General features: G+C 36.8%; 1 protein-coding gene across 2 annotated transcripts in view; it reads right to left on the reverse strand.

The window, feature by feature from the left end:
- The window catches only part of PARD3B (par-3 family cell polarity regulator beta), a 1,123,961-nt gene that overhangs the window by 954,689 nt on the left and 155,988 nt on the right, over window positions 1–13,284 (reverse strand). For both annotated transcript variants that reach the window (XM_043445039.1, XM_043445040.1), the window contains exon 2: window positions 4,165–4,266. In XM_043445039.1, coding sequence (XP_043300974.1) covers window positions 4,165–4,266 — 102 coding nt within the window. The remainder of the gene's footprint in view (window positions 1–4,164; window positions 4,267–13,284) is intronic.

Consider the following 13,284-nt stretch of genomic DNA (forward strand, 5'->3'; position numbering starts at 1 on the left):
GGCCAACCTGCCCCTGGTGGAGTCCAGGAGAACTACACTCATCTCTCCAGAATGAATCCCTATGATAGTCAAAGATAAAAACATTCTCCCTATATACCTTAGTATATAGTATAATTATACTTTTGTATATGTAATAAAACAATGGCAGTATTCCAGTTTACAAGATATAAGTTATACATTGCCATGTTTTACTCGTCCTACAGAATCTTAAAAGTCAAGCTAGTATGAAACTTGAGAAAACCATCATCACTTTAAAAGTTTAAAATAGAGTAAGAGACAGTGTATCAATGTCCTATCGCTGCCAAAACAAATCACCTCAAACAGCGAATTCAAACAAGACAGATTTATCGTACAGTTTCTGGAGGTGAGAAGTCTGAAGTGGGCTCACTGGTAAGCTGTGAGCAGGGCGGTGCTCCTTCTGGAGACATGCCTTTTCTAGCTCCCGGAAGCTGTCTACATTCTATGGCTTATTTTCAAATGACACATTGGCCAGTTGACACTTTCTCATACTCTCTCTCTAACCCTGACTCTCCTGCTTTCCTCTTTCATGTATAAGGATCCTTATGTTTACATGTAGCCCACCCAAAAAACGCAAGACAATCTCTTCATTTTAAAGTCTCTCGCTTAATTAAATCTGCTATGCAACAGATACTCATGGGTTCTGGGCATTAGGACAGAGACACCTCCGGGGGCCCTGCCTACCTCAGACAGCACAGTACTGCATATGGTGTACACTATACATGTGAATTGCACATAGTGCTTAGACTGCAGATGTATTCCATAAATCCACTTATAATTAAACTTACAACTGGATTGAATTATCCAGGTCCTGGGAAAGGAGCTACAAGAGAAAGCAACAAAGGTAAAACTGGCAGATCTCTGTAGTAAATCAGATGCAGGCTGCAGGCACAGAGAGTTTGCGTTAACTGTACATGCATGGCATACTAGTTTTGAATTCATTCTGCTACTCTCCATAATTCCATTACATATCTTTTCTTAACGATGGCAGTAACTGTGTAAAAACAAATTCATGCTTATTTATGATCGATGAATTTTCATAATTAGAAATCATAGATACAAACACCCAACACACTGCCTTAGCATATTGCAGAAGAAAAAAAATAGGGTGGAGATTTAAACTCTTGGTTCCAGAGGCTGAATCTGCCATTACTACTTGTGTGAGCTTCAGCAAGTGACTCAATTTCTGTGAACTGTTCTTAGAAATTAAAAATGGGGATAATACATAGCTTCCCTGGGTCAGGGATCCCTGGGCCAGGAAGATCCCCTGAAGAAGGGAATGGCTACCCACTCTGGTATTCTGCCATGGAGAATTTCATAGACAGAGGAGCCTGGTGAGCTACAGTTAAGGGGGAAGCAAAGAGTCGGACACAAATGAACCGCTAACACTTTCACTTTTACACAAATACTAGTTATCATAAGACTCAAAATTCCAAAGCTGCTCCAATAATATTTTGACAAAATATAGGCTAGAAATAGTGCAACAGAGCAAAAACTTAGTTCTCCTGTGAAGTGATTTTAACGGGAAATCAAGTTTAAAATAAAATAAAACCTCCCAAAGAGATATCATATATGCATTATGCACTATGTTGGCCAAAGGAATAACAGAAGACCAAAGACAAACCACTTAGGGTACCAGAAATTTTGAAAGTCATTTCTTTAGAAAATCAATTAAAATCTATTAGCTTCCGGTCTGATTTTTAAGTAGAATACCATTTAACCTCTAACTTCCACTTAAGTGTATTAACAGCTTCAGTCTTTCCTGCTTTCCAATTCTAACTTTCTGTTTTTCCTATGTCACCCTTTCCACTTAGGCCATCAGTGGTTCCTAATGCCATTTCCCAACTGTGGTCAGAGTCTTTCCTTGAGCTGAGGTGTGTGGGCTTGAGCACAACAATTCCATATATCCACCCATGTTTCTTCGGGCTTCCTTCTCTGTATGCTCTAAATGTAAGAGATGATTAGGTAATCAACTTGAAAAACAGTAGAACTACAGCTTCACCCAAGCTCAGTACTGTCTCAAACGATCTTGGGTGAGTCTGAAACATCATTAAACATCCACAAATAACGTTTATAAATACCACTTAATCTAAAATGATAGAAAGGAGAGGTTAAAAAGTCTGGCAGAGACTTCTTTCCACACTGGACAACTGGGTTGTAAGGAAATTTTAAGACTGTAGAGAGAATGTCAGAAAGGAAAAAAAAAAAAAAAAATGCTGTCTTTTTCACTTCTATCATTTTTTAAAAAAGAAAAGGGAATACAATTATTTCTGGCAATATCAAAAGTGTAAATTTTCATCAACTCTGCAGAAAAATATCAATTAGGTTTCACATAGCAGTGTTAAAGCAGATTAAAGGAATGAGTAAACCTATACCCAAATAGTACGAATTCTTTGCTGGGATTTTAACTGGTTATCTCACTTTTCTACCTTATTTAGTAATGGTGGTGTAGTCCTTTTAAAACAGATTATAGATAATGAAGCTGTTTCTACATCTAGCAAATGGATTATGGTTAAGAAGTGCAATGCCAAGATAGTTAAAAACAATTCTCGAAAAGGAAGGAAGTCCACAGGACAAATGATTTCCCTGCATGGGTCATGGGCTCACCCTTCTTATAATGAGCTCCTGGATGAGGCTGGGGTGAGACATTTTCTTCTGGCTCTTCTTAAACTTGCCGCATTTCAGCTTTTCATTTTAATATAGAGGACATCAGTGAAATTTGAAATGGGAAGACCTTTTTCATTAATAAACCACCCAAATATCTGGAGTATTTGGAAAGAAGATGTAGAGAAGAAACAAAGTAAAAAAGGGAAATAACAGAAGTGAAAATCCTCCCCTTGTGTATCAAGGTAAATACCACTTTATTATTTACCATGAGACCAAAAAATAAGAAGTGTGCATCAAAATCACATACAGAAAGAGTCAGTTGTAGAGAAAAATGTCTTCTTTTTTGCCCAAACTTAGAAGTGTTCTTTGAGAATCAAGTCTGGATAAAGTAGTGTACCGGATATTAATATAAGAAACAAAAAGGAGTTAAAATCTCTCAGTCCATGTCCTCTAGGAGCTTACAATCATTTAGAGAGGTAAGTTTCATATGAAACAGCTAATTAAAATGCAAAACAAAAGAGGGTTGAAATCCAACAGAAAACAGGGAAATAAATGCATATCATGTGTGAAAGACTAATGTAAATTTCAACAGGACAAAAAATCTGATGGAAAAGGAAAATGCAAATGTAAATATAAGTTCAATAAAGCAGTTATTTATATTCCAGTCTAGTTGATTAAAACACACATACACCCCTACCCTTGGCATAAAAACAATACAGAGATACATGTTTATAGACTTCAATTAGTCTAGTACTAACAGCACTGAGAATGCACAGCAGAAGAAAATTAGAAGTAAGGAGCTTTGGGAAAGCTGCAGTTCAATTCCGGAGAACACATTAGCCATTAATCACAGGAGCCCAACACAGATATAGTAAAAAACAAATAAATAAATGTTCACAGCAGTAAGCCAGCGTGTCCCATTTGAATAGTTTATACCTTTTTCAGTTTCACATCAGAAGAATCATCCCATTAAAATAAGATATTTGCAGTGGGATTATTTCCACGTATGTGGCAAAACATGTTTAAACTTTTTGAAAGATTCAAGTCAGTGTTGTTCACTTTAGCGATAAAGACAAAGACTATCACTCAAGATTGCTTGCCAGTTACTTCAAGAACAATCTTCACTGTAGTTCTTCATAAGACTTTGCTCTCCATTATAGGCTCTCCTTTGAAACACACGCAAATCCCAAGCATTAAGCTGAACATTTAGCAAAGGCCACAAATAAACTTCAGAGCCAACAATGACAATGAGAATCGCAACAGCTTCAGAGCCTGACACTAATTTACTGAGGCATATCAGGAACTCTTGGGAATGAAGTGTCTGCTAATTAGGCCACCATGAACAGATTCCCAAACCTTGACAAAGTTTTTCCAAGCATCTGATGATGAACTTTGATTTATGGGCTGTCTAGGTAAAAATCGAACAGATGGTACCTTTTAACAATAATTGACACCTGAGTTTGTTAAGGATCTCAGTCTCTGGGAAAACATGTGGCTCTATAGAGGAAAACAACATAGAACACTTTTCAAGTCATCTACCTTATCTTTGTCTTCAACGACATCTGCCAAGACATCATCTGGATCCAGGATTCCTCCATCTGTGTATTCTAAGTGATGAATCTTCACCCAGTATGCAGGATCCTGTGGGAGAATAACCAAGAACTTTCATAACTAAAGCTTTTTTGTAATAAAAGGAAAAATAATTTTAATTTTAAAAATAAACTGACTCATTAAAAATACACTCTAGCAATAATATAACTTTTAAACACCTAACACAAATGTTATCTGTTTATTTAGATATATTTGTGGCATGATTATCCTGTTTAAGTCAGTAAATCAAAGTATACATGTTTTAACAGTTTTCCAGAAAGATAAATAGCAATGGAAAAATAAGTTGCCCTACCCATTTGTATAGCATATTCAAGGAATTTTGAATAACCTCTGATTTAGGTAATTCCCAGGGCTTCCCTGGTGGCTCAGACAATAAAGAATCACCTGCAATGCAGGAGACCTTGGTTCGATTCCTGGGTTGGGAAGATCCCCTGGAAAAGGGAATGGCTACCCACTCCAATATTCTTGCCTGAGAAATCCCATGGACAGTCCATGGGGTCACAAAGAGCCAAACACGACTGAGAAACTAATACTAGGTAACCCCAAGAATAATCTGGAAAAGAAAGATCTTCTCAAAAGTCCTTTCTGAAACTGAGATCCTAAAGCTGTAGGAAAAAAGTAAAAAGTTAGACATCTGTGATGGTAATAGCTACCATCTCAGGTACACAATGTCAATGAGATGACCAAAATCCTTTTCAACTTTTCACATCTCTGTGCTGTGCACACACCCTCAACTCTGGGACGGGCAATGGCATCTGAAACAAGAGCTCCAGCACAGACCGTCAATCCCTGAAGCACGGGAAAGGCTAGAACCGCGTCACAGTCGGATGGAGGTGGGAGTGCTCACTGCACTGAGGTTGTGAGTTAGGGCATTTCCAAGTATTGTTTTTATAAAAAATTGCTTTAGACTGTAAGGCTTCAGGAATTACTTTCCCAATTGGATATGTAGCTAGACACTGCTCTGATTCAGGTCCGTTACTTCTATACTACCTATTTCTGGAAATGATATAGTAGTTACCCGTTATAACAATAAGAACAAGAACCAATCAATGAAGAAAAACATTAATAAATAGTTTTTACCAAAATACTCAAGGCATAATCAATTTGGTTCTGTGATGCTTAGAAAGGCCCTCAGTGTGGGTAACTTCTGAGCTATGAGCACCCAGTACCCACTAAAGAAACGGATAACAGTTTGTGAGAAGACATAGGAATTCTTCTAGGCTAAAGCTCTAAGCCTTTGCTACATGAGTCTTTGTAAAGGGTAAGCCCTAACATAGCCCACAGAATTCAATTGCAGTTTCACAAAAACTAATAGAAATGGTTGCCATATAGCCTTCTCTTTAGCTGATCCTGATAAAAGGCAAGGGCATACTATTAAATAATTTTTTAAAGCATCTATTCAGAGGGCTACTGATATGTGATTCAATACATAGCTTTTCAGTAAGTCAACTTGATAAAATTATAGACTTAAAAAATCTGAAGGAATCCTCCTTGGATAATCTTTCAAAACTTCAAAATTAAGTTTTCTATAGAGTATCTAAAGAAGAACTCCAAATAGAATATATATTTTTTTTTTGCTTCTATTACTAGACCTATAGTGTGGAAACATGAATGATTTATTAGGAAATAGCCCAATTCTATTTTGCCAGATAGAGATCACAAAGATATAAGCAGTGACAACACAACCAGGTAAGAAAGGCATCCATAGTTCAGATTCTTGGATCAAAGAGCTTTGACAACTCAAGGCTAATTGTGCTACAAAAGCTAAGTACAATACAGTAGATTCTAAATAGGGAAGATACTGTGGCAGACAAAATACTATATGTAATGGCCACTGGACTATATGGAAAAGAGCAAAATAAAACTGCCCCCATGATCTTTGGGAATTCTACCTTTTTGGTATGACTATGCTACAAGGCAACCCACTCCAGTGTTCTTGCCTGGAGAATCCCAGGGACGGGGGAGCCTGGTGGGCTGCCGTCTATGGGGTCGCAGAGAGTCAGACACGACTGAAGCGACTTAGCAGCAGCAGCAGCATGCTACAACGGCTTCCCTGGTGGCTCAGCTTGTAAAGAATCTGCCCACAATGCGGGAGACTTGGGTTCAATCCCTGGGTTGGGAAGATCACATGGAGAAGGGAAAGGCTACCTACTCCAGTATTCTGGCCTGGAAAATTCCATGGACTGTATGTATAGTCCATGGGGTTGCAAAGAGTCAGATATAACTGAGCAACTTTCACTTTCACCATGCTACAAGCAATGTATTTCTCCAAATCTACATAGAACTTCTAGCTAAAATCTACACACTATTGCATTTTTCCTTATAAAAATATTCCTCTTACCAAAAAAAGTTCCATTTATTTCCATTACTTCCATTGAGTTGGTTTTTGATATATTACAGCTCTGTAGATGAAACTTGCTGATTTTAACTGCATTTATAAAAAACTAAAGAGTTGTTTTATATTCAATTATTTAAATCAGACATCAAGTTGTCTGCATTTTTCTCATACTGTTTGTTAAAGCGGATTTTATCACTTAAGACTAAGGTAAACAACTCAACCCAACAACTGCTGGTAGAAGTTATTAAAGTATACTTCTTTTTCCTGCCTACAGAGAAAGAAAACCAAAGACTTAGATTTAAACCAGGGAAAACTCAGCAAATAGCAGGGAACAGGATCTGATCAATGGCAAAGGGAAGAGCAGATAAGAGGCAGCAAGATGGGTTGTTGCATCCAGGAGGATGCCTCTCTCTCACACACTGGAGGATCTAAGACCTTCTGGAAAGTCAGGCACTGGAGTTGAAACGAAGACATTTATCTCTGGTTTTGATTCAAAAGTACAGAACTTAAGTTTTACAAACTTAAATCAAGTGAAACAGTAATTTGATACATTTTGAAATCATATATTCAAATTCAGTCAGAAAAAAAAAAATTAAGTCAACTACATGGTGCCAGAACATAAAGACTCTGCAATTTTAACTCTGTTCTACATTGATAATGCCATTTTATACACTCCCAAAGAAAGAGTAAACTAATGACAAACACACATCTAATGCTGAACAAAAGCCAATGAGCTATATGAAAATTGTCTGAGTTAATATTTTGCACATCAAGAGAGATAAATCAACACAGTATGTACCAACTGTGATTTTGTCCCCATGGGATTTTGGCCATGGTGTTATAGATCATTTTAAGAATGTGTGTACAATATTAGCAGCCAATAAGCCATCATAAGGCCATAAATTTAACCTGACTCCTTTATGCATGTAAAAATTTCCACCATTACATCGCAGTCAACATTTTGCATTTCATTTGCTTGGTTTTATTACCATCATGAATAAAACTGATCAAACATGAAAAGATGTTCACATATATGTCTTGGTTCACCCAATTAATCACTTGGAAAAGTTTACTCTATTTTTCATAATTGTGACATTTAATCTACCTTTATATTGCACAAATATTTATAATATGTATTATTTTTAAATTACTTTGAAAATACCCCTAGTACACATGCTATGCACTAAATCATATTACTTATACCCCTAGGAATATTAAAGTATTGAAAAATAACATATTATACATTATGTTTCCTTTACTTCTGATAGTATCTTATCCATTTTTAAAATAATACACAGTTAACTTATATCCTACTGGAATCTGAAAACTAATCTAAAAGGATGAAATGGAAAATGAAATGAAAATGTATGCATTATAGAAAGAAGACAATTTCTGGATACTTTCAATGATTGAGGTAGAAACTTTCAAACAGGCACTGACATTAACAGCAGCAAATATTCTTCCCTGCAGGCAGTGACATAAAATTTGACCCTATACCCTAGAATATTTATAATTTCCAATGTTTTGAAGAACAATAATTTTCCACCTACAATACATACAGGTGTTGACAGACAAACCAGACACTATGATGCTGTGACTACCAAGCACTGGGATCATATTGATCATCAAGGGAGAGTTTCTAAATGCCTCTGGTACAAGAAGAGGAAAAAATAACCTGCATGGCCCACAAGGCCCAGGGGTGAGAAGAAGAGTGTTGTGAAGGAAAAGCCAATGGATAGAGAAAGGCTGTGTTTATCAGTGAGCTGTGTTTACCGTGCTCAATAGCATAACTAAGTTCTTTGTGGCTTCATATTTTCAGAAGAAAAATTTTAGCCACTGGATCACAAGAAATGGAATACTATTTTAATGGAAGTTAATGGAAAATTAGAATTTTCCTTGTAGAATTTCACTTCATGAATCTGGTGGGATGTATCATAAAATGAGACCACCATTTTTATCATCATCTTCATCACCACAGCAGATCACTTGTTTTAGTGCCAACAACAGGCCAGGTCCAACAGATATCACGTGTTTTATATGGTTAAGTTGCTTATCTCTCAACATAGTTAACAAAATAGTCATCATAGTTAACAATCCATTTTACAGATGAGGAAAGCAAGGTACCAGTAGGTGAACTTACTTACTGAAGGTCAAATGCTAATGAGACAGCAGAGACAATGTGCATTTTTTAAACAGAAAATACTTTAAAGAACTTAACAAAAAGTGCAATTACCTTAGGAGGGAATCACACCCGTTTCTATGTACTGTCAATGGATCCAAGCAAGCTCTCATTGCTCTGGGCCTCAGCATGCACCAGGAGGCTCCCCGGCCTCTGCACAGGGTACGACATGAAGGTCACAGAGGACACAGTGGGCGACAACAGAAGACCCCAACGTCTCTGTGCATCCAGTGTTTCACAAGTGAGAGAAGCTTCAGAGCATAACTGCTCATGATCATGAAGTTAAAGGTTGAGAAGCAATGGAATAAGGAACAGAAAGGGAGTTTGAGGTGTCACAAGTTGGATAGAAAGCTAGGAAGTTTTACGTGCATTCACATTTTAACTAACTACTTCTTTCATAATCCTCTGGGGTTACTCTCCATTCTACCCCAGACCAAAAGAGAATCAAATGCCCCAGAATCAGGTGCACCCAGGAAACAGAGAGCAGTCAGAGCAGGGCTGAAGACTATTTAGGACAGGCAGACAGCAGAAGTCTCTAAATAACCAGACACTGGAGGGAAGAAGAATTTCCAGAAATGATACCTGAGCAAAAGCTCGCAGAGCAGCACTGAGACCTGAAAGGGAAGAATTAAGACAGAAAGGTGGCTTTCCCGATAGCTCAATTGGTAAAGAATCCACGTGCAATGCGGGAGGCCTGGGTTTGATCCCTGGGTTGGGAGATCCCCTGGAGAAGGGAAAGGCTACCCACTCCAGTATTCTGGCCTAGAGAATTCCATAGACTGTATAGTCCATGGGGTCGCAGAGTCAGACATGACTGAGCGACTTTCACTTTCACTTTTTCAAGACAGAAAGGGTAACACTGACTACAGAGCTTATAAGCTGGCCCTGAATTTAGAACAGTGCTCCACGTTACTGAGATAATCAAGCACAAACTTGAGAAAACATTAATTAGGAAAAGAACGTGAGCGGAGGCCACTTTGGTCAAGTACGTTTCCCAAGAAACCAGGAGAACTAGGATGGAACCAAGGGTTTTTAGACTGGGTTGCAAGTAATAATACCTGGTGAATTCAACAACAGAACTACAATTAACATATAATTTATATGTAAAGTGAAGATGAATTAACTGATCTGTAAATTCACTTCCAGTTATAAAAATATATGACCCAAAAAAATAAAATAAAATAAAATAAAAATCTATGACCCTACCAACAGAAACTTGAATATAGCCATACTAACATCAGATAAACGAGACTAAGTCACATTACTAACGGTAAAAGGGATGTTTCATAATGATTTAAGGATCAATTCAATTGGAAGAAAACTAATTTCAACACATACATTGCCAAAATAGATAATAAACACACACATACATGCACACAAAATCACAATCAGTGGGAGACTTTTAATAGGAAACAAAAAGGTCAGTAAAATATAAATCTGAACACTATTAACAAAGTGACCTTATTTATATCACATATATACAAAACACTGTACCCCCAAAAGACTAGAAAATACATTCTTTACAAGTACACATGGAATAACAAATTTCAGAAATCTGGAATTATTCAGAATTTGCACTCCAATCACAGTGGAATCAATAACAAAAAGAGATCTAGAAAAGACCTGGCTATTTGGAAATTAAGAAATAAAGTTCTGAATAAAACAGAATAAAAAATAAATGGACTTGGAAAACAGCTTAACTTAAAAATTATTAAAATAACATAAAAATAAAGGGTGCAGCTAAAACAGTGCCCAATGGAACAATTATGGCCTTAACTGCGAATATTAGCAAAAGTTAAAGCTAAAAGAAGAGCTAAAGCTATGACAAACCTAGACGGCCCATTAAAAAGCAGAGACATCACTTTTCTGACAAAGCTTATAGTCAAAGCTATCATTTTTCCAGTATTCATATATGGATGTGAGAATTGGACCCATAAAGACAGCTGAGCACCAAAGAATTGATGCTTTTGAATTGTGGTGCTGGAGAAGACTCTTGAGAGTTCTTTGGACTGCAAGGAGATAAAATCAAGTCCATCCTAAAGGAAATCAACCCTTAATATTTATTGGAAGGACTGCTGCTGAAGCTGAGACTCCAATACTTTGGCCCTCTGATACAAACAGCTGACTCACTAGAAAAGACTCTGATAATGGGAAAGACTGAAGGCAAAAGAAGAAGGGGAAGGGCAGGGAAAGAGATGGTTAGATAGTATCAATGAACATGAATTTGAGAAAACTCCAGGAGACTGGAGGACAGAGCGGCCTGGCATGCTGCAGTCTGTGGTGTCCCAGTCCGGCGCAACTTAGTGACTGAGCAACAACAAAAAGTCAAGAAGGGAGAAGAGAACAGCAAAGACAGAAGGAAGGAGATAAACAGAAAAATAACCGATGAGCTAACAAATATGAATCAAAGTTGGTTATATAAAAAGCTTGATAAAATAAATACTTAGCAAGACTGGTAAGTAAAAAAGAGAAAACATGAATTTCCATACTAAGGAAAGAGAAAAAGCAATACCACTGTAGATTTCATAGATAAAGAAGATACTGTAAAAAACTTTTAGACCTCCAAAACTGACAATTTATAAAACTGAACAAATTTTTAGAACAAATTTGTTTAAAGTGAACAAATTCTTTGAAAAGGACAACTTGCCAATACAGACAATAAAAAGAAAATATACATGGACAACAGTAAGGAGGTTCCTTCAAAAACTAAAAACAGAGTTACCATATGATCCAGCAATCCCTCTACTGAGCATATATTCGAAAAAGACAAAATCTCTAATTCAAAAAGACCATGTACCCCAATATTCATAGTAGCAATATTTACAATAGACAAGACATGGAAGCAACCTAAATATCCATTGACAGATGAATGGATAAAAAAAAAAGACATGGTATACATATACAATGGAATACTACTCAGCCATAAAAAATGAAATACTGCCACATGCAGCAATAACGGATGGACCTAGAGATTATCATACCAAGTGAAGTAAGTCAGACAGAGACAACATATGACAGACATCACTTACATGTGGAATCTAACAGATAACACAAATGAACTTATTTACAAAGCAGAAATAGACTCACAGACATGGAAAACTTATGATTACCAAAGGGGATGGTTAAATTAGGATTATGGGATAAACAGATATATACCATTTATATATAAAACAGATAAACAAGAATTCACTGTATAGCACAGGGAACTATATTCAATATCTTGTAATAACCTATGGATGTGTGTTCAGTTGCTCAGTCACATCTGACACTTTGCGACCTTACTAACTGCAGCCCGCCAGGCGCCTCTGCCCATGGGATTCTCCAGGCAAGAATACTGGAGTGGGTTGCCATGCCCTCGTCCAGGGGATCTTCCTGACCCAGGGATCAAACTCGTGTCTCTCTTAAGTCTCCTGAATTGGCAGGCAGGTTCTTTACTGCGAGTGCCACCTGGGAAACCCTGTAATAACCTATAATGGGAAAGAATCTGAAAAGTATGTGTATAACTGAATCACTGTGCTGCACAGGTTAAATTAACATAATATTGTAAACCGAGTATACTTCAAGAAAAAATAGAAACTGTACATTAAAAACCAATTTTAAAATTTAATCTATTATTTTAAAGCTTTCTTATAGAGAAAATGACAGGCTCAGATTACTTTGCAGAAAATGTACGTAAGATTTAAAAAAGAAATAGTGTCAATCTTATAAAATACTTCTGAAAACTACTTCCAGTTTTTTAAGAAATCTCCACATGCAAAACAGAAAAAGAGACACAGATGTACAGAACAGACTTTTGGACTCTGTGGGAAAAGGCGAGGGTGGGATGTTTCAAGAGAACAGCATCGAAACATGTATATTATCTAGGGTGAAACAGATCACCAGCCCAGGTTGGATGCATGAGACAAGTGCTTGGACCTGGTGCACTGGGAAGACCCAGAGGGATGGGATGGAGAGGGAGGTGGGAGGGGGAATCGGGATGGGGAATACATGTAAATCCATGGCTAATTCATGTCAGTGTATGACAAAGACCACTACAATATTGTAAAGTAGTTAGCCTCCAACTAATAAATGAAAAAAAAAAAAAAAAAAAAAACTTCTGAAAACTAGAAAAGAAACTTTTCCAGTCTCATTTTATATGGACAGCATAACATTGATACCAACACTTTACAAGGACATTACAAGAAAATTATAAAAATTTGCATATGGATACATATCTGTAACCCTTAAATGAATAAAGCATTAGTAAATCAAATTCAGTGATGTATATAAAGGAGGACACATAATCACCAAGTGGGATTTATTCCAGTAATGCAAAAGTGGTTTAAAATTCAACAATCAACCAAGGCTATTCACAAAAAAAGGAAGAATAAGGATAAAAATTATATAATCACTACAAATGGATGCAACACAAGCAAATGAGACTATTCACCACCAGTTCACAGTAACTTTTTAGTGAATAAGGTAAACCTGTAACTAACAAGGCAAGAAAAAACAAAATTTTTTAAATGGTAATGATTATAATGGCATCACA

This window comes from Cervus canadensis, chromosome 24, assembly GCF_019320065.1.
Source record: "Cervus canadensis isolate Bull #8, Minnesota chromosome 24, ASM1932006v1, whole genome shotgun sequence".
In the NCBI taxonomy this organism is placed as follows: domain Eukaryota; kingdom Metazoa; phylum Chordata; class Mammalia; order Artiodactyla; family Cervidae; genus Cervus; species Cervus canadensis.